This window comes from Dermacentor variabilis, chromosome 5, assembly GCF_050947875.1.
Source record: "Dermacentor variabilis isolate Ectoservices chromosome 5, ASM5094787v1, whole genome shotgun sequence".
Classification (NCBI taxonomy): domain Eukaryota; kingdom Metazoa; phylum Arthropoda; class Arachnida; order Ixodida; family Ixodidae; genus Dermacentor; species Dermacentor variabilis.
Window position 1 is genome coordinate 115,337,391 of NC_134572.1, and position 20,799 is coordinate 115,358,189.

The window sequence follows — 20,799 nt, forward strand, 5'->3', positions numbered from 1 at the left end:
ACTCCATCACATTGAATAGAGTGCATTCTTGGACAGATGGTACCCATTCTCTCGCAATGAGGATGGGAACAAATTGTCTCACGTGCCGGCTGTCACCTTCCTCCTACTGCCAACATACCTTTCCCTCCGTAGTTGCTTAGCTTTTATTGGGTTCGGCTGCTAATCACGAGGTCTCAGGATCGAATCCCAACCACGGCAGCCGTATTTCAATGGGTGTGAAATGCGAAAACCCGCATACTTAGGGTTAGGCGCACGTTAAAAATCCCAAGTGGTCTAAATTATTCCCGAATCGTCCACTACGGCGTGCCTCATAATGAAATCGTGGTTTTGGCAAGTAAATCCTCATAATGCGCTATGTAACATTCGTTAAGGATGTCCTGGTCAGTCACTCTTGAATACAATTAAGTGTCAGGAGTTGCGCGCGAGGTCTTTGGATATGTCATCATCATCATCATCAGCAGCAGCAGCAGCAGCATCAGCATCATCAGCCTGGTTACGCCCACTGCAGGGCAAAGACCTCTCCCATACTTCTCCAACAACCCCGGTCATCTACTAATTGTGGCCCTGTCGTCCCTGCAAACTTCTTAATCTCATCCGCCCACCTAACTTTCTGCCGCCCCCTGCTACGCTTCCCTTCCCTTGGAATCCAGTCCGTGTATAATAGCTGTGTGTTACCAGTACTCACCTACAGGGCAGAAACTTGGAGGCTTACGAAAAGGATTCTACTTAAATTATGGACGAGGCAACGAGCTATTGAAAGAAGAATGATGGGTGTAACGTTAAGGGATAAGAAAAGAGCAGATTGGATGAGGGAACAAACGCGAGTTAATGACATCTTAGTTGAAATCAAGAAAAAGAAATTGGCATGGGCAGGACATGTAATGAGGAGGGAAGATAACCAATGGTCATTAAGGGTTGAATATGTGGATAGCCTTTATGGCGTTCGATAGCTGTTAGTCTACATTGCGGCTATATAATAAAGGCGGAACGGCAATATGGTAGCGAATGTGGAAAACATACAAATCCCGCGTATATTACTGCACAATAATTTTAAATAGCGTTCTTGCTTCACGCACGTGGATAACCGCCATAGGAGACTACTTTGGAAGCTAACTGCAAGTACTGTATATGTCGTACCCAAGGGTGTACCTGGCCTGGTGGCCAGTAAATGTGACGTAATATTGCGAGCAGCTTCGGCCATTGCATGCTAACGGATGACGACATGAAGTGACTAGCGCAAGAGTGGACAGGAGACACTAAACACGCTACAAGGACAAGCGCCCAGTTGGAAGTTTGCGCTTACCCTTGTCGCCTCTTTAGTGTCCCGTGTCCACTCTTGCGCTAGTCACTTTAGCATGAAATACCAACTAGCCCCCTCTCACACCCTGCGACGTCACACGGACAGTTTGCTCAACTCTTGTTTCGTGACTTTTGTGTCATGGTGAAAAACCAACATATCCATGTATATGTCTTAATACCTAAGCACATCTAGATTTGCAGCTTCGGCGATAGCCCATGAGTGCGCATTGCAAAGTCACTAGTGAAATAATTGTGTGCACCTTAACGAATTCGATAAGGGAAAATCAAAATCCATCCACGACGGCGTCTCTAGTAGGCGCTGTGCGATGTTCCGACGTTAACAATGTATGCCGATTGAAGAAAGGCTGCCCCAAAGTTCTTCTGACGGTTAGGCTAGCTTCTTTACTCCGTAGAATGAAAAAAAAAGAAAAAGAAAGGGAAAAAAAAAGAACCGGATCAAAGGCCCAGAATCAACAATTGCTCGTCGCGAGTAAACGCTGGATGACGAGTAATTTCCAGGCGACGAGCGAATACGCTTGATCAAGAACACTGATAACGCCAGCGGGACAAGCATTGTGGCGAAGTTCAATGCGCAGGGATAGCTTTTACTTTTTTATTTTTGTTTGGTTGACGTCATCACGCGTCACCGCGGGAAGTTTGAAAAGTTCAAGGTGAGTACGCCACGTGGTGGCATTCACGCGAACTAAACTCTTGTGTCCAGAAAAGCTGGATACGTTGATGCCAACATTAGATGATGAAACTAAGGAAGTATTAGAAGTGCCCATAACAGTAGAGGAAGTTAAAAATGCGATTGACCATTTAAATAATGGCAAATCACCGGGACCGGATGGCTTAAGCGCTGCATTGTACAAGGCGTTTAAGGGTGTTATCGCACCTGTTTTGACTGAAGTATACAACGAGGCTTACGCGAACAAACATCTACCGCCGTCCTTTTTGTCAGCACACACGGTCCTAATACCAAAAACTGAAGACCCAATCAAATTACGTAACGTCACATCGTACAGGCCGATTAGCCTGACAAATATAGACTATAAAATATTAATGAAAGTGTTGGCTAGCAGGTTGCAGACCGTAATGAAAGATTTAGTCGGTCCACATCAAACGTGCGGAATAAAAGGAAGGACAATTATGACAAATATACACATAGCACGATCGATCCTTGAATGCTGTGACGCAATGCAACTAAGTGTCGCTATGCTGCAGGTTGACCTTGAGAAGGCATTCGACCGCGTGCCGCACGATCTGCTTCTATGTATGCTTGAATATGTGAATGTAGGCAATGTTATCAGCGAAGGTGTGCGGATAGCTTACGCCGGATGTACGACGAGATTGATAATAAACAAATCAGTAGCTGAATACATACCAGTACAGCGCTCGGTCAGACAAGGGTGCCCATTATCTCCGCTTCTTTTTTGCATATATATTGAGCCCTTTTGTCTAAGCGTAATTAGGAACAACTTGATACGTGGATTTCAGTTACATCAAACCGAGGTAAGCCTTCTTGCTTACGCTGATGACATTGCAGTTTTCTGTGCTGATCATGAAAGTATAATGCATACCGTCAATGCTGTTAAAAGTTTCTGTCAAGCAAGTGGTAGTGCAGTAAACTGGGACAAGTGCGTTGGGTTCTGGCATGGGGAATGGGACGTCACACCAAGGATGTTTTTGAACATTAAATGGCAAGAAACACCGACAAAATACTTAGGAGCACCCCTACAGTACTACTCTGATAATGAGCCTTATTGGAAAAAACAAACAGAGGTGTTACGTGAAAATGCACAAAAGTGGAAAGGATGGGATAAGTCGATTTTCGCACGGGCCACGACGTGCAACCTATTTCTTGTAAGCAAGCTATGGTATGTAATGCAAGTTTTGCATTGCAGCAGGTTAAATGTACAAAAAATGCACAGAGTGTTCGCGGTCTTTATCTGGAACTCTCTATGGGAAAAAACGAGCCGAACAAATCTGTTTAAAAGAGGGAGTGATGGTGGGCTTGGTCTAGTGCATCTGTATGTGAGACAACTCGTCAGTCGATTTGTTTTTCTCAGAGATGTAGATCATACCTTTCTCAGAACTATGATTCAACTGAGGCTGGGTAAAGTGCTACCAGAGTTTGTTGTGTCTTCGGTGTGTCAGCAAGGACCAGTACGAGGATATCTAAAAGAAGTGGTGTCATCTTTCCGCTTCTTATCGGTGCGTTTTTCTTTGCAATATTTGACAGATGTGTCACGCAAAAAACTGTACAAGGACCTTGTGGATGTGTTATTTCCTGTGCCATTGTACCGTGAATTATACTGTGCAGGCAAAGGAAAAGATGTTTTGAAACGCGTTAAAAAAATGCCAGTTGCGCCAGGGGTTAAAACCTTTTTTTTTAAGCTGCACACAGGAACCTTACCTGTTAAAACATGGTTAGAAGAAAAGGGTTTATTTGTTCCGTGGGGTACTCATTGTTTGTTATGCAAAAGACCAGAGACAATTGAGCATGTGTTTTTAGATTGCTGGGGTGGAGTGTTCTTCTGGGACATCTTACAGAGAACCTTGAAAAAAGAGTTGCCATTAAGTCCGCACGGAATCCGTTATCTCACGGTCGAAAACGACGATGGTGTGCCTTTCGATCTGGTTATGCTCCTGGGCCTGCACAGTATATGGCGAACTCGGACTGCTGTGCACAATGCGGATATTGACGCTAGACCGGTTCGCGAATATTTTTGCGAATCGGTGTCCCATTTTGTCGAAGTGCAGAAGGTGCAGTCGTATGTACCAGAGTGGGTTCCAAGATTAGAAATGTTGTTGCAGATGCCGAAATACTGATGGCTTGTAGTCAGCAAACAGCTGACGGTTCTCGGTACTATTATCTTGTTAATCTGTTCTTATCTCGTAAACTCTGTGAAAAGCGAGGCAATAAAGAAAAAAAAAACTCGTGGCTCAGTGGTAACGTCTCCGTCTCACACTCCGGAGGCCCTGGTTCGATTCCCACACAGCCCATCTTGGAAGTTGCTTTTTATTTATGAAGTGCCTGCCGTGATTTATCGCTCACGGCCAACGCCGCGGACGCCGACACCGACGCCGACGACACCGGCTTTTCTGCGACACGAGCTCCTTAACGCTATAGCGTTAATACCACGCACGCAAAGGGTGGATCGCTGCTAGCAGCGTTGACGCTTTATTGAGTGGCGTCCGCGTAAGGATTCGAGATCTTGGTGACCGCGATGAGCGTGTACTTCTTGCTGGGAGTGATGAGGATCACGCGGTCACCAGCCTTCATCTTCAAGAACGAGGGCAGCTTCCCGGTGGTGCTGTTGGCTTCCCTGCCGACGCCCGCGGCGAGCAGCGCGTACCGGGTGGTCTCCTGGGCGTCCTTCAGCGTCGACTTGATGACCGCCCCGTCGGCCGTGGTGGCGATCACACCCACGACGCCCTCGCGCTGGTGCAGCGACAGAAAGGTGTCCTCGACCTCACTGCTGCTCGTGGTGCCGCCAGCTTTGGCCCTTGTCGCCGTGGCGTTGCCGCGGTGCGATGTCATGGCAGCCGCAGTCGTCGTGCACGTGCAAAGAATAGCGAAGCACTCCGATCACGCGCCGAGGCTCTCCAGGTTCTTCTGACCCTTCTCGTCAAGTCCGCAGCTTCGTGAGGCGTAGCCGTGTCGCGACACAACTCGACCGGGTCACGAGCAGAATCGCGATGGCAATGCGCGTCGCGGCGAGAGCGTACCGCATTTGCGTTTCGAGGAATTGTCACCGTGAGAAAAAGAAACGCCGAAACGTGGTGCGGATTCCCAGTGATTTCTGTTTTGAAATGTCTGCGGCTTAGGCAGAGGACATGCACATGCGTATATTTTAAATCCGCTGGTCCTGCTGAAGACGACTGACGTTTGAAGAGCACGAAGTTTATGGATGAGAAACAGAGGAAGAAGACGCAGCAGCAGGAAATCAATCAATCGAGTTATGACTTATGCATGGTTGTAGGGGTCATGATGAAAAATAATATTATTTAAGTGAGGATCTTGTACTTGCGTCAACACAGCCGTTTCTGGCCACCGATGAATTGCTTCGTGAAATGAGCCCGAACTATAACAGCATCGCAACCATTGAAAAAAAAACAATAGACCGGGAGTTCTGCACGTGAGGCGCGCTCGTGCTAAGCGCATACGTTGCAAGGAGGTTTAAAACATTGTTAAACCTCCTTTATATGTTGGTGCTCGCGCCTCGTCGTTGTCGTCTTTGGAGATGACACGTCAGTGGGCGTTAGTGTGGTGGCAAAATTTCTCTTCTGATGATAAGGGAACGGCCATTTTGCCACGGCCAAAACTGCCGCGCGGCTGGCCATTCGAGGCACTTTGCGCGTATTCCCGGGCTTCTGTCACGCTCGGAAAAGCACTTTCATGTAGCACGTATCGAGCAACAGAAAGCTGTATCGGGAGTTTTTCATGTTTCTCTAGATTGACACTTTTAATCTAATTATACTTTTTGAGAAGTTGAATAATTAATTAGGCATAATTACATAATCAGGCGGAATGCGAAAAGTAACCTGAGTGTCTCCAAGCAACAGCAAACGACAATACCTTCACTCCGTCCAGCTACGTGTCATTTGCAAATATTTAAAGGGACAGACAACCACTCAGAACAAGAATCGAGATAACCTAGCTGATGGAAAGATTGTAGAGCCTATCGTAGAGCCTAAAACGAGCCATGGTTTTCCGATTAAACGAGGATTTACATGTTTAATTCATCCCTAAAAGTCTCGAAAAGTGACCTTTTGCGCCCCACGCGTCAAAAACATGAATCTGCATAGGAGGTCCACCACGTGACCTACTAATGTACGCGGTTTCTGGTCTTTTATTTGTATTGAAAGGCAACATAGTTTTCGTTATCAATAGTTTTTCCTGATTTACAAAGTGCGCATAAGCCTTCGGTTTTAGTGATCAGAAAAGTGGCGCTGCCTTCGCCTTCGTTTTTGATGAGTTGCCGTGGCTCGTCTATCGACAGAACAACGGCGACAGGGGCCAGCCAGCCATGAAGTAGGCGTGTACTAGGGGGAAAACGTGGTACAAATATAAAAAAATGTCTTTACAACAACGCGAACTTATTGCACCAGCTTTTTATTTTCCAAAGTGGTTAAAAAGGTCAAAATATAGGTGGTTAACAATAGTCACACTCTCTCCTGCGAAATCAGTACGATGGGCGGCTTTCACAATTTGCGAGGCGGGCTATCGACATCGCTCTCACTTCTCGGCTTTGCTGGAGGAGGGACTCTTACATTTTTTTTAGAGGCTGCTCAGATCGGAAAATTGTGCCCACTAAACATCCACGCGCTTTTGGAAGTAACCGTTGCAGATGTGAACACTAACGAGGGTGAGCTTTGCGTTGTGCCATAAAACTCTGGTTCCGCGAAAATTGGTTGTCAGTCTCTTTAATGTTTGGCTCAAAATACGTGGGACACTCTGTATATATATATATATATATATATATATATATATATATATATATATATATAGGTGAGTCTGGTCTGGTTTAGCAGTCCCTGGCACGTGCAACATCCGGCTGGTGGCCTTCTTTCGTAGAGGGCCGTTCGTGCAAGCTTTCGGAGGGTACCTATTTTCGCCTGAATTGAGGACCTATTCTTCCTTGGTGAGATGTTCGTGTGGCTTAGGTTAAGTGTATGTGTTGTGTCGTAGATATTTCAGTCTAATGGATTTCGGCGGCGTGAAATCTCTCTGGGGATGGCTGCTGTTGCGCGGGGCACGGACTGCGGTTACGCGGGAAAGCCGGTTTGCACTTTCGTTTCCAAGCATCGCGGCTTGACCAGGTACCCAGTAGGGTCCGATCATTCCTTTTATGTTTTCATAAAGCGTGCGCGCCATGAGGGGAGGGCGGAGTAGATCGCTGTGTAAGATGCGTGTGCATGCTTTTAGTAGTCGGTGTACATGTTTATTGTTTTGGTGGGCAGCGCGTATTTTTGGATGACTTGTCCAGTGGCAAATATTTCTGCTTCGGTGCTCTGTAGGCAGGGCCACGGGTAGCTTCCAGACAAATATTTGCGGGGAAGCGCCTCTAAATACTGCAGGACACCGATCAGACACCGATTGTGTGGCTTCAAGAGTATTAGATGTAGCCGGACGTGAGTAAGCTTTTAAGGCGATAGCTTTCCTTGTACACTTCGAGCACTTTGGATGGTCAGATACATAGATTTCTCGCATGACAAACTGGAGAGCGCAACAGGGGTAAGGAAGAGAAGGTGGACAAAAACAGAAAAGAAAGCGCAGGCGCGGGGAACATATATAGAAGCACCTGATCGGTTGGTGCAGGCGACAACGGCCGCGCACGGTGTGACGTCACCTAGATCACGCGAGCCCCACCATATATGAGCGCGGTAACGTGGTATCTCCATTTCACCTTATCATCACAGTCATTCAGGTATAGTTCAGCACACGACACACCTGCCGCGGTATCGAAATCACTTTAATGTGGTCGCCGACACTATACTGAAAGATTATTATCTAATCAGACTGCTGCCGTAAGATTTCCTCTAAATCACGAGATCGCGTGGCTACCGGCATAAAGAACTCAAGAAAAAGCTGCCGCTTGATTTGACAGTCATCAACGAAGGCTTCTACCGATCTTGCTTTTTCGCCAAGAAATCTTAGTTCTATAATTAGTAGTGCATGCGCTGCGATCTGAAAACACCGCGCCGATAAATAGCTCAAGTGTAACGTGCGTTCGGTATAGTAAGCTTGGGACGGTGTGTGGCTGTGTGTATCATAATTCCTAATATAATAAATGTTCTTGGCGTGGGAGCGCAGAGCAAGGCAGAGGGGTAACGACATACAGAAGCGCTTAAATAGTCCTAAAATTATAAAATAGAGCACTAAAATAAAGATTGCTGGCTCTCCCGTAATCAAGAGTAGATGTGAGCAGGAAAAGGGCACCGTCAAATCAGGTTGTTCTCCGGACTAGTTCCCGGGACAAAGCCGACGCTTGAGTGGCACATATTCTTATCGAACGGCCATAATGTTATAACGGCGGGTTCGCCCGCGTGGCCGCTTGAACCTTCTTGGAGAACGCCCTCTATGAATGAGCAAAGTGGTCGGACCATAGTCGTGTCCTGATATGTACAGACATGCCGTTCATGTCCACCGCGGCTTCTAAGTGGACTGGAATCTCATCAACTATACCTGATGGAGATGCAGTTCCGGATGAAGAGCATTTCAGTGTTATGAAAGCGGCTTATTGATGCGAAAGCATCGAATGACCCATTGAGCGAAAAAGCCGCCGTCCGAAGTCTGTAGCAGCGAAACGGTCCTTAAATTGATTGGTTGATTGAAAACTTTATTATTCCACCGAGCTGGGGCGCCCGCCTCTTAACCTACACGTAGGTAGGGGGGGAGGACGAAGCAGTCCCCGCGCGTTGAGGACGGTGAGTCTTCACGGCCTCAACGGCCAGGCGGATTGCTCGACGCTAATCGTCTTCAGCCTCGCTCTGGAGCAAGGCCTCCCAGGCTTCTCTACTGTCAACGTTTTCCTTGGCCCCTGGGGAGCCAGCACACTCCCATATTATATGGTTTAGCTTACCTTTTTGCTTACAAAGTTTGCAGAGGGCGTCGTTATAGTTCCTCGTCTGTGTTAAGTAGATCCAATGTGGTGATGTATAATTGTTTCCCTGGAGGCGTCGCCAAATGCGAGCGTCCTCGAGAGAGAGAGACCGATGCGGAGGCGGAAAGATTCTTCTTTCGGCTTTCTAATGATCGACAATTTCCCTGTACGTGATGATGCTATCTTTTATCCCTGGAACTGGCTGCTCTAGAGTTGCCCGGTGGTAGAGTGCTCGGGCGAGCTCGTGAGCGGCTTCGTTGCCTGGGACTTCTTCATGGGCCGATACTCAAATAAAGGTTATGTCCCTCCTGGGAGGGTTCTGGAGTAGAATGAGGAGGGCTTCTTCCAAGATTCTCCCTTTGTTAAAATTTCGGATAGATAATTTGTTATCGCATAATATTACTCCCGCTTTTGTACCCGCACAAGATAGCGCTACTGCAACCTCCTCGGCTGTACAGGCGTCCCTCGTGCACATGGAGCACACTATCTTGACGCACCCGTCGCCATCAACCACCGTCGATACCGCAGCCCCGTCTCTGCCGCAAGCGGCGTCCACGTACGCTACTTTATGCGCCGGTGTGTTTTTAAGTTTATTTACTAGAGCCTTAGCCCTGTGAGCTCTCCTCTCTTTGTTGTAGATAGGATGCATATATTTAGGTAGGGGGGCGATTCGGAAGCGTTTACGCACGTCCAACGGAATGTCTTTCTTGTCAGTCGGAGCACCCCTGTCGCATTGGATTCCTACCCATTCCATGATTTTTCTCCCTGTTTTAGACTGGCCTAATCTTTTCAACTGAGACACTCGTACTGCCTCAGTGAGCTCAACTAGCGTGTTGTGAACCCCCATTTTGAAGAGGAGGTCTATCGAGGTCGAGTCTGGGAGCCCTAAGGCTCTCTTAACGCTCATCCTGACGATCGCATTTATTTTCTCCTTTTCTTCTCGCTTAAACATAAGATACGGTGTGGCATACGCTATACGGCTGGTAATGAAGGCTTGCATGAGTCTGAGGAGGCTGTTCTCTTTGAGGCCCCTCCTTTTGAGTGAAATTCTCCTAAAGATCCCCGTGACCTGCGCCGCGTATCCTTCTAGCCTTTTTGATTGTCGTGAGGTTGCATCCATTTCTCTGGATATACATGCCCAGAATTCTGATTTCCTCCACCTTGGGAACTTCATTTCCGCTTACGAAAACATTGATGGGTCTGCTGCTCCCAGCGTGTCCCCTTTGATGCTTTGGCTCAGTGATTAAAAGCTCCGATTCCTGTGGCGAGCACGCCAAGCCTCTGCTGGCCGCATGCTCTTCCACCATATTCGCCGCTATCTGTAGTTTAAGTTCGATGGCTGCGTCACACCCACTGTTAACCCAGATGTTGATATCATCCGCGTACACGCTAAATTTAATCGATTTAATCTTATTGAGTTCCGCCGGGAGACCCCTCATCGCTATGTTGAAAAGGAAGGGTGATAGCACCGACCCTTGCGGGGTCCCCTTGCTCCCAAGTGTGATGCGAGGGGATTTTACATCCAGAAATTTTATATTCGCCTCCCTCTGTGACAGAAAGTCTTTGACGTATGTATATACCCTGTGTCCCACACCTACCTCTTCGAGGCCTACCAAGATAGCCTTATGGCTAACGCTGTCAAATGCCTTGGTGAGGTCGAGGCCTAAGATGGCCCTGGTGTCAGTTGAGTCGTATCAGTCTGGGATATCATGCTTAAGCCTGAGCATGACATCTTGTGTACTGAGCCCAGGCCTGAATCCAACCATTTCATGCGGCGAGAGATCATTCTCCTCCATGTACCTGGTCCGTCTCGTTTCAACAACATGCTCCATCAATTTCCCTACACACGAGGTGAGGAAAATTGGTCGCATGTTGTTCAAGCCGGGTACTTTGCCTGGCTTGGGAATAAAGGCTACGCCCGCCTGTTTCCATGTTTTTGGGAGTTTTCCTTTCTCCCACACCTGGTTCATGAATTTGGTTAATGCAATGATGGACTCATCGTCTAGATTCCTGAGAGCTGTGTTTGTTATCCCGTCCGGACCGGGGGCCGATCTCTTTCTGAGGTTATTAATCTCTGCTCTAACCTCTGTCGTGGTGATGAGGGCATCGAGATCTGGATTGGGAGGCCCCTCGTAGTCCTTAAGCATCTCGCTCTCTGCTTTTCCAAGATATGTCTCTTGGAGCTCGCTAATGAGCTCGTCATCTGTGCCAACAAAGCCATGCCTCGCTCTCACCTGGTTTTAATAGCTTGCATATTTAATTTACTAGGGTCGGTTAGATGTCTGAGAAGGCTCCAGGTTTCGGAGAAACTCATATTGGCTTCCATCTTATCGCACTTGCTGTACCAATTCTGCTCGTTGAGCTTAATCGCATACGTTTCTATTTCTTTGTTGAGTCTGGCTAGTTCGCCCCGGATATTCCTGTTCCATCTTTGTGCCTTGAGTCTTTTCCCCAGGTTACTCTTTCTGCTCCACATGTTCAGTATTTTGCTGTCCAGTGCTGGGGGTGCATCCTCATCCTCTACAGTTGGAGTCGCTTCCCCTACGTGCTTTTTAAGGAGGTGTGTCCACTCGTCGATATTGTAGATATCGTCCGGCAGTGAGGCCTCCTTTCTTATCTCTCTGAATTTATCCCACTCCGGTAATTTCGGTTTGGTAAGGCGAGTTTTGACGCCTTCTCCTAGCGTGAGCGAAATAATAAAGTGGCCCTTTAATTCCCATTGGTTGCAGTGCCACGTCACGAGCGCGCCACGACGGAGAAGAGTGGGGGAAAGGGAACTACTTCCGCTAGCGCGCCAGGTGTTGCGTGAGGGGAGAGGACACAGCCACGACGCCACGTCACCCTTTCTCTCGCACTCGGAAGGCGGCGCGGTCCGTATCGCTCTCTCTCACCGCCACTGGGCTTAGGTGTTGTGCGCACCTGCCTACCCTTGTGGCCGCTGTTGCTTCCTCGGTCTCTCGTCGTGCAGGAGTTCGAAGGCATGCAGCTTTGGCACGGCAGGATGGCGCTGCTTGCTGACTCGGGTCGCACGTACCGCTATGGCACCCTACTCACAGTGCAAAACTCAAAGGACCGCTCTGCGGCGTTCAAGTTGTCAATATTGCTTTCGCATTCACAATTCGTAAGAAGTGCTTAGGTCTCCTCGGATTTTTAAGCTTATGTACAATTTCGATGCTTCAATGATGGAACGCTCCGCTTTATGCTTTGTACTTAAGTATACTCACTTGTCTGTATGTCACTTATATTTGGGAAGAGTTGCGTGACATTATTCCAATGTGATTTGGTGACCGTGTGAAATAAGACCCCGCTTCCAGTGCTGATGTCCGCGGTTATATAACGATGTGGGCTTATGATTTGTGCTATACTGTGCATAGATTTTTTTTCAGCGTGTTTCCTCCTCTCGTTTTCTTTTTTCTGTAGTGTTTGCGGCATGACGTCGCTGACCTAGAAGAGGCCTAACTATTCATTTTTCTTTACTACTTTTCTTATTTACAAGACTGCTACTCTCATTCAAGAGCGTGGCAGTTGGGCAATACAGTATATATTCACATGTATCAGTACGCAGGATTTAAGCATAAAACACGGAGAAACAATATATAGGCGCAACAGTTAACTCAGAAAAAAGAAGAAAAATAAAAAAGGAAAAGCAATTGTCCAAAGACAGTAATATAAGAAGGACGCCGAGTTTAGGAATATGAATGCTTGTTTCCACGTGACAATTAACTAGCATGATATTCCAGAAAAATTAACAAAACTAGCATTGAAGAACACGGAGGCAACCATTTATACATGAAATAGGAACGAACGGTAGTATAACAATTAACTCGCCGAGAAATTATACAGTTGGGTGAAGAGATGCGCTTATAACATATAACGCTAAGAGAGAAAGAATTCGAGAGGGAAAGGCTAGGCAAGAAATGGCAGTTACAACAGTCATCTTAGGACTAGAAGTAATACAGTAATATATAATTTATTTTGGGAACAGAGCATTGCATATGTCCACATAACGGCAACAATCCAAAATAAAAAAGAAAAGAGAAAAGGGGACGTCGAAACCAACACAATGCAAAATCTGTGACGATGATTCATGCGATGATAAAAGATTTTATTTACGCGCTGTTGCTTCTAATTATGAGGTTAATTCTGATAACGATTCGATGTTGGTTATAGCAGGATCAAGTCGGTTCCTTTCAGCTACTGTGAAGGGAAAGAAGGAATACTTAAAAGTGTAGTGGTTGCAGGTGTACTCTGTTAAAATGTACGCACGTTTGTTACGTGTTTTTCGTGTCTCAGAAAATGAAACGTACCTGGACACATCTGTCTTATAGTTATTCTTTAGTAGCTGAAACAAGAACTTCAGCCGTGCATGTTTTGCTCTGGTAGATAGCGTTTGCAATCCACTCTGCGTTTGTAGATTAGTCGGCGAGTAAGCGCGTTTATATTTACTGTGAATGAACCTTATGGCCTTTCTTTGTATTGCTTCTCATTTTGTTATGTGAGTCATTGAATGAGGAAACCAGACAGTATTTGTGCATTCGAGAACAAGTCTAGCGAACCTTGTGTTGGCCAGTAGCTTCAGTGATGCGGCAGAGAGCGCAAGGCTTCTTTTGACGAAGAATAATTTGCGTAATGCTCCCACGGAGATATTCATTGTATGTTTATCCCACCTGAAGTCTGAGGGTAGTGTAACTCCTAGGCATTTATGTTCTACTTTAGACAGCGGTATGCAGCTAATCTCACCTGTAAAGTTAGATGGTCTTGTTTTCCTTGTCACGGTCATGGTCACAGTTGTTTTTATGTTAACTGACATCTGCCAATTAGAGAACCAAGTAGCTAAAGCGTTGACGGATGTATGAAGTGCGATGTGGTCGTTATAATGAGTGATTTCGCTATAAATAACGCAGTCGCCGGTCAAAAGCTCTACATTGCAATCAATGTTAGCGGTGATGTCATTAATATAGGTTAGGAAGAGTAATGGCCCAAGAACTGAGCCATGGGGAACTCCGGAAGTAACTACGACAGTGTTAGATAGCATTTTTTTCTTAGATTACGAACTGCGATCTATTGGCTCGAATTTTTTTTATCCAGCCTGAAAGGGGCCCGTTTCCAACAACACTTCTCACTTTAGCGATTAATTTGTTATGGCATGCACAATCAAAAATGTAAGTAAAATCATGTCAGTCTGACCGTGGTGATTGACGGTAAATGCAAGATCGTGGACTAGTTCTGCTAGTTAGGTTACTGTTGATAAACCACTGCGAAAGGTATGTTGGTAGGGAGACAAAAAGTCAATGATCTCTAGAAAAACCGTGATGAGCTTTAAGATTATGTGCTCTAGAAGCTTAGAGGTCTAAAAGTTAAAATTTCTGCTGCGTCGCCTGATTTATGTATCGGTATTATTTTTGCAATGTTCCAGTCATTTGGTAGCTGTGAAGTCGTGAGTGATTTACGAAAAATTATGCCAAGGTATCTACTGCACAATTCCTCATACCTTTTCAGAAAGTCGTTAGGTATGTTGTCAGGACCGCTGCCTTTTTTAGGGTCAAGGTTAAACGGAAGATTACATATGCCAGTGTCCGCAATGTCTTATTTGTCAATGCTTACAACCTGTCTGGTTAGGATGGGGGGAAATGATGTTATTGTATGTATTAAATACCGATTCAAAAAATGTTGTACGCACTGGCCTTCGCAGTTTCTTCCTCTGGGAGTAGGTGGGACGCTTTTCTATCATTGGTGCGAAAGTGCCTCCAGAACCTTCCGGGATTATTAGTAAGAAAGCTGGGTAACGTTACATTAAAATAATGTTCTCTTGCACGTTTGGCTATAAGTTTGAATTCCGCGATGACATTAGGCAGTTTCGTCGCTCTGAATAAGTTTCCTCCTTTAATTTTTAATGTTCTATGCAATCTTATCAGGCGCCGCTTCGCCTGTATTACTTATCGGGTGATCCACGGATTATATTTTGGCGGCCGCTTGGTTTTAGTAGGCACGTAGTTTATGACGCAGTTGAGGACGATATTTTTGAACATAAGACAAAGGGAATTTACGTCAACAGGGGCATTGGAATCCATTTGTGAGAAGGCTGGAACTCGTGGTCCAGGTATGTTAGCATGCTATTGTCATCAGCGTTTTGGAAGGCGGTTGCTATGGAAACAGGGGAAGGGAGAGTAATACCACGAAGTGGTAACACGCATACTGGTACGTCATGCTCAGATATGCCACGGATGACGTTAGTTCGTACATGGTTAATATCGAAATGATGGCTGATGAATATTGAGTCAAGAATGCTTTGAGTAGTTCCCTGCGAGCGCGGTGGACGTGAGACGATCTGATGAAGATTGAAGGTTAACATGAGATCAAATAGTGCATCCGAGGCTGCTGACGAGTAGTAAATATAATTCGAATTAATGTCAGGAAGATTAAAATCACCCATAAGGGTGATGCGTGAATGACGGGCGTGACGTTGCATGAAGTCTTGAGCGGCACTGATACACTCGTCTTCCGGGTTCGGGCTCCGACAAACATATTCTAAGAGAACGTTTCTATCATCGCAAGGCAAGTTACAAACTACCGCTAAAGTCATTCTGAAATTATATGTAGTACGGCTCCAAACAGGCGCTAAATAGCACTGAATTTCCGGAATCCTCCCAGTGCATAGTAATCACTCTGTAGCAATCCCGTACGTTAATTGACTTGGTAAAAAGCATCACTTCCATTTACTGCGTACAGAATATATCAGCGAGTGCTGGAAACAACGAAGGATACCGCAGCAGTGGAAGAAGGCACAAGTCATCCTAATACCAAAGTCTGGCAAACAACTAAAACTCGGGAATCAAAGACCCATATCGTTAACTTCCTGCGTGGGCAAACTAATGGAGCATGCCTTCCTCGCGAGGCTCACCAACTACATAGAAGACCATGAATTACTCCCAAACACAATGATAGGATTCCGATTAAACATGTCTACACAAGACGCCATGCTGCAACTGAAGTACCAAGTGATAGACGGACCAGAGAGATCGACTCGAGCCAACCTCGGGCTAGATCTCAAGAAGGCATTCGACAATGTGGCACACCAAAGCACAGTGCACCAAATCAACAACGTTGGCTTGGGCGAGCGGACGTACAACTATATACGACACTTCTTAACGGACAGAGAAGCAAAAATCACGGTAGGAGATCTCACGTCCGAGAAAATGCTTATTGGCAGTGCAGGCCTACCGCAAGGATCGTTTATATCGCCTACGCTCTTTAACCTGGCTCTGACTGGTCTTCCTAGCCAATTACAAGGAATCGAAGGACTTAACTACACAATCTATGCAGATGACATCACGCAATGGATAAACAACGGCAGTGATGAATCAATTGAACAGAGACTACACGAAGCAATTGAAACAGTCGAGAAATACCTAGAAAACACCGGTCTAACATGCTCGGCTGAAAAGTCTGAGCTGTTGCTGTACAGACCAATGCTAAAGCGTACCGCCCAAGAACCACAACACACAAATCTACATAGACATACAACTCAAGACACAAGATGGACAACCCATACCCAAAGTCGAGAAGATAAGGGTGTTGGGAATGATCACAGAAGCCAAGGGCGCCAATAGAGAAACCATTCGCAAAATCGAAGCCAAAGTTTCTCAGACGATGCGAATGATCAAAAGAATCACCAACAGGTACGAGGGCATGAAAGAAGCAAGACCCATGAGAATCATCCACGCGTTCGTCATAAGTCAGATCACGTATGTGGTGGCATACCACAGATGGTGCGCCACAGAAAAGAAGAGGCTAGAGGGCCTGATTATGACGGTACATAAACAAGCGATTGGACTCATGCTAAGCACGAGGACGGAGAAACTCCTAGAGCTGGGACTACACAACACTCTAGAGGAGTTAATAAAAGCGCCTCTCCAATACGAACGCCTCTACAAGACGACGGTGGGCAGACACATCCTAGATAAATTAGGGATATGCTACCACACGCAACACGGAGACAAAAGGGACATACCCAAGGAAATAAGGGACAATCTTACGGTACCCCCCCTAACCAAGAATATGCATCCTATATACCATGAGGGCAGGAGAAAAAGCAGGGCAAAGAACTGGCGAAGAACTACGGAAGAAACAAGGACGTGGTATTTGTAGACGCTGCACGTTACAAACACAAACGCAGCTTTGTTGCAGCAGTACTTAAGCACAACAAACAATGCTGCACAAGCTGGACTATAAACACGACACGCATCGAAACTGCGGAGGAAGCGGCTCTGAGCGTCTTGCGCTGGAGTTTGAGGTATAGCAGCGGCGCCTGGTGGCGGCGAGAAACGTTATCTGGGTAGTACCAGCTTGCGTAGCATTGAGCCCAGGCTGTGGTGAAGCATGTTTCTAGCCCGAGTTTTGCGTCGATTCGAACTTTTTTTCTGCCCTGTTGCGAGTACGAAAAGGCTCGTCACTTCTCTCAGACCACGCCGACCATGCTGCAAGCTGGCCGCAGCCTATAGATTAACGAAAACGGACTCTCCGTGTGCCGTGGGACGTAATGCTGGCAGCAGAAGGAATCGGCGGTGCCGATCCGGAGATACCTAGCTCAGCCTCGAAAAAGTGTCACCGTCGTTACTGCTGCGTCGTAGGCTGCTATGAACAAGAAGGCCTGAATCCCAACATCAGTCTACCGTTTTCCTTCAAGGCCTCACGAAGCGGAGCGTCGGGTGCACTGGATAACTGCAGTTTGTCGCGCTGGGTAAGCGAAACTTCGCGCCATGCTGACTGCTTCGTCTGTCTTGAAGCTTGCTTGATTATCTGCGTTGCTCAAATTCGGTCTTTTGCACCTACAGTCCCGACGGCAAACCGTGGGAACCAGCACCGAACACCAGGATATGCAGTCGCCACTTTGTGGGCAACGATAACAGCAATTCGGCTAGTCATCCCGCGTATGTGCCTACAGTCTTCCCCGTGACCTACAACAGATCTCTTCCGCCTGACTCTTCAAGTCACATGGAACGGTTTCAGAAGCAACACTTCTGTGCCGCCTGTGGCTCGGCGTGGCATTCACGAACTCCTATTTGGAATGGCCGACAGCCCTACTTGTGACAACTGCGGCTGCGAGGAGACGATTGAGCACCTCCTTTGTGACGGTCTTCGTTACAAAGTGCCAAAAAAGTGCTCTGGACCGTGCACGAAAAACTGGCCAATCGCCCCTTTACAGAGAAAAAAGCTCTAGGACACTGGTCCAGACGGGCTTCGCCACTCAAGGCCTTAAAGGCTTTGCTGAAGTTTTTAAGGACATGCGAATTGTGCGACCGCCTTTGAATGTTGTAGCGCGTAGTATCGCGTTACTGTGTGAAATTTCTGGTTTCCATTTTTTCCCTGTTCTTCCTCTTTCTCCTTTTATTCCCTTTACCCCTTTCCCCAGCACAGGGTAGCCAGCCGGTACACTTACACTGGATAACCTCCCTGTCTTTCCTCCCCTTTGTCTCCTCCTCCTCCTCCTGGAACGGTTCTCGGTGACTCCTGTTTTCCGTCTGCTGCGGTTAGGCGTCACATATTAGAACTTCAATAGAATTTTTTTTGTGGTCTTTTCAAACGTTTAGGTGGCAGAAAACGGGCCTGAAGCCGAGTTCCTGCGCTGCTGGGAACAACGTTCCAGACATGCAAACTGCATCTGAGGAAACCTTCGAGGCGAGAAGCGAAAATGCAAGCTAAAAATTTTTCTCCGCAGAACTAGTCGCTTTGGTGGTGTATAATTATTGCGTTTCTGAGCATTATCACTTCCTTCACATTACAAACCTGTAGCTATTGATGTATTATATTTTCACACCTTTTACTTGCCATGCAGCCATAAACCCACACTGAGCAACAGAAGCCTGCAGAGTGCTCCGACTACACTGCAGCTCTTGCTGACCAGACAAGAGAAGACATATGGACGCTTTTCCTCAGCATGAACTCGCGATGATGAATGCTGCCCCAGACCTCTGAAAGAGGATTTGACTTCTGCAGGCGTCTTGCGACTTGAAACATCAGCCCAAACTGATGGCCAGCAGATGGTTGTATCTTTTGCAGCTATTGGTGTCATGTTTCGGGTGCATGAGAGCACTGCCTGTCGTATCTTTTATTCAGTTCTGAAAGCATTGGCAGAAGTAACAAAAGATTGGATTTACAAGTTCCCTATTAAAGATATATAACTTTCACAGCCTGAGTGCTCAAAGAAAAAATACCCAGAGTGCACGTTGATCATTGGCTACACTGAAGTTAAAACCGAGACACCATCCGAAGTCAGGCAGCAGCACATGCTGTTTTTGCGGCATGCTGAAAGACCGCTGCCGTCGCGGCGCGTACTGTCGTGCGCTCGAGAAGTTCCGTACATATGATGTCTGGTTATCGCTGCTGTGAATTGATTTATAGCAAGCATTTCCTCGCGTTTGTGCGCCTGAATCTAGCAGCGTGCAAACCTTACCTGAAGCTCAACTTCGTACGCGACTCGCTTCACTTGCGATTGACACCGCGCTAAAACTTTGCCGCTTATTTCTTGAACGGCGTACACGTATTCGGCGTTGCATAATTTCTTGCCTTTACGTAGCGTGCCACCCCTGAAGAAATCTTCGGCGCCCGATATTCGCTGCAAGCCGTGGCACAACACAACCGAAAGTGGTGGGTCCATATTATAAACGTCTTTTCCGAAGCAGACGACCGAGCTTGGTACTACCCAGTTAAGGACAGAGGGCGCTTTTTAGCACCATTTTCGCAGCGCCCCCTGGGCAAAGCAGGAGCCCCATAGCGTTAGACATAACACAAACCAATGCATACTGTATAATCAGCGATTCCCAGACGCCAGTACGCAACTTAACGGACGGCCGGATCTCACCTGAGGCACTAAACATACTCAGAAAAGGCAAAACAACGAGCGAAGACAGTTGCGTCCAAATCCTATGGATACCAGCCCACACACCCGACTCAACGGGAGGGGAAAACTCTAATTCAGTTGATGGTATCCCAGGTGGAAACCGAGTTTCAAGAGGCCATTCAATCTATTAAGGCAGGCGTCAGGTGAATTAAGTCGAATTCTCCTGCGACACTAAGCTCCCGCACGGCGCGCCTGCAAGCCAAGCCTTGTATCCACGTCTGCTCTCGGCAGAGGTACTGACATAGAGTCAACGTCGTCATGGACAGATCGAGAAGCTTCATCTGCATCTTCTCTAGCGGGTATGTTGGCATAATGTCATATCGGTTGAAAAACTGTCCTGTGTCCGTATGTTATGTTGCGGGGTGAGGGAGCACATAGTCTGATCTTGTTACTGTATGGTCGGAAATTTGTGAAATGAAAAACGCGTAACAAATAGTTTCTGCGGTAAGTGGCCGCTTGCGCGAATAATCTTACAGTAAGCTATCGGTGGATCTAACGGTAACAGTTCAGAAATAATTTGCGTCGATGTGGTTCCTCGACAACCTGTTATACCGTGCGGAAACTCCCTGTTACCAGCCTGAAAATGTTTAACCATCAAGCGACCCCTAGTCTCGGAACCAGCCTCCCACACGTGTACTATTATCGCCTAGCCATACCGTGAACGCTTGAAAAATTTCGGGTAAATGGAAGTGAAATTTAAAACGTTAACAAAAAAATTGAGGTTTCATCCAACTTGATTAGCGATTACATACAGCAAGTGCCGTGTCCTCTCATTCCCTGCCTTCCTCAGCTCAGACCGCTTAGTGACGGCCACCTTAATAGACCTCGAAGTTTCGCACGAAGCTACGACTGCAGCATCGCTGCCATGGCAACGCGACAAACCCCAGCAGCGCGCCGGCCATCTTTGCACCGTAACACGTCTGTTGCACGAGAAACGACAGTAAAATACACAAGCTGCGCTTCCAGCACGGCTCTCCTAGGCGACCGTCG

The 20,799-nt window shown here is 46.9% G+C and overlaps 1 protein-coding gene across 1 annotated transcript; it reads right to left on the bottom strand.

The window, feature by feature from the left end:
• Nucleotides 1-4,483: 4,483 nt before the first annotated feature.
• Nucleotides 4,484-4,843, bottom strand: LOC142583626 (dynein light chain roadblock-type 1-like). The gene has a single exon (XM_075694118.1). The coding sequence runs from the start codon at nt 4,841-4,843 to the stop codon at nt 4,484-4,486; it is 360 nt and encodes a 119-aa protein (XP_075550233.1).
• Between the last annotated feature and the right edge of the window lie 15,956 nt (nt 4,844-20,799).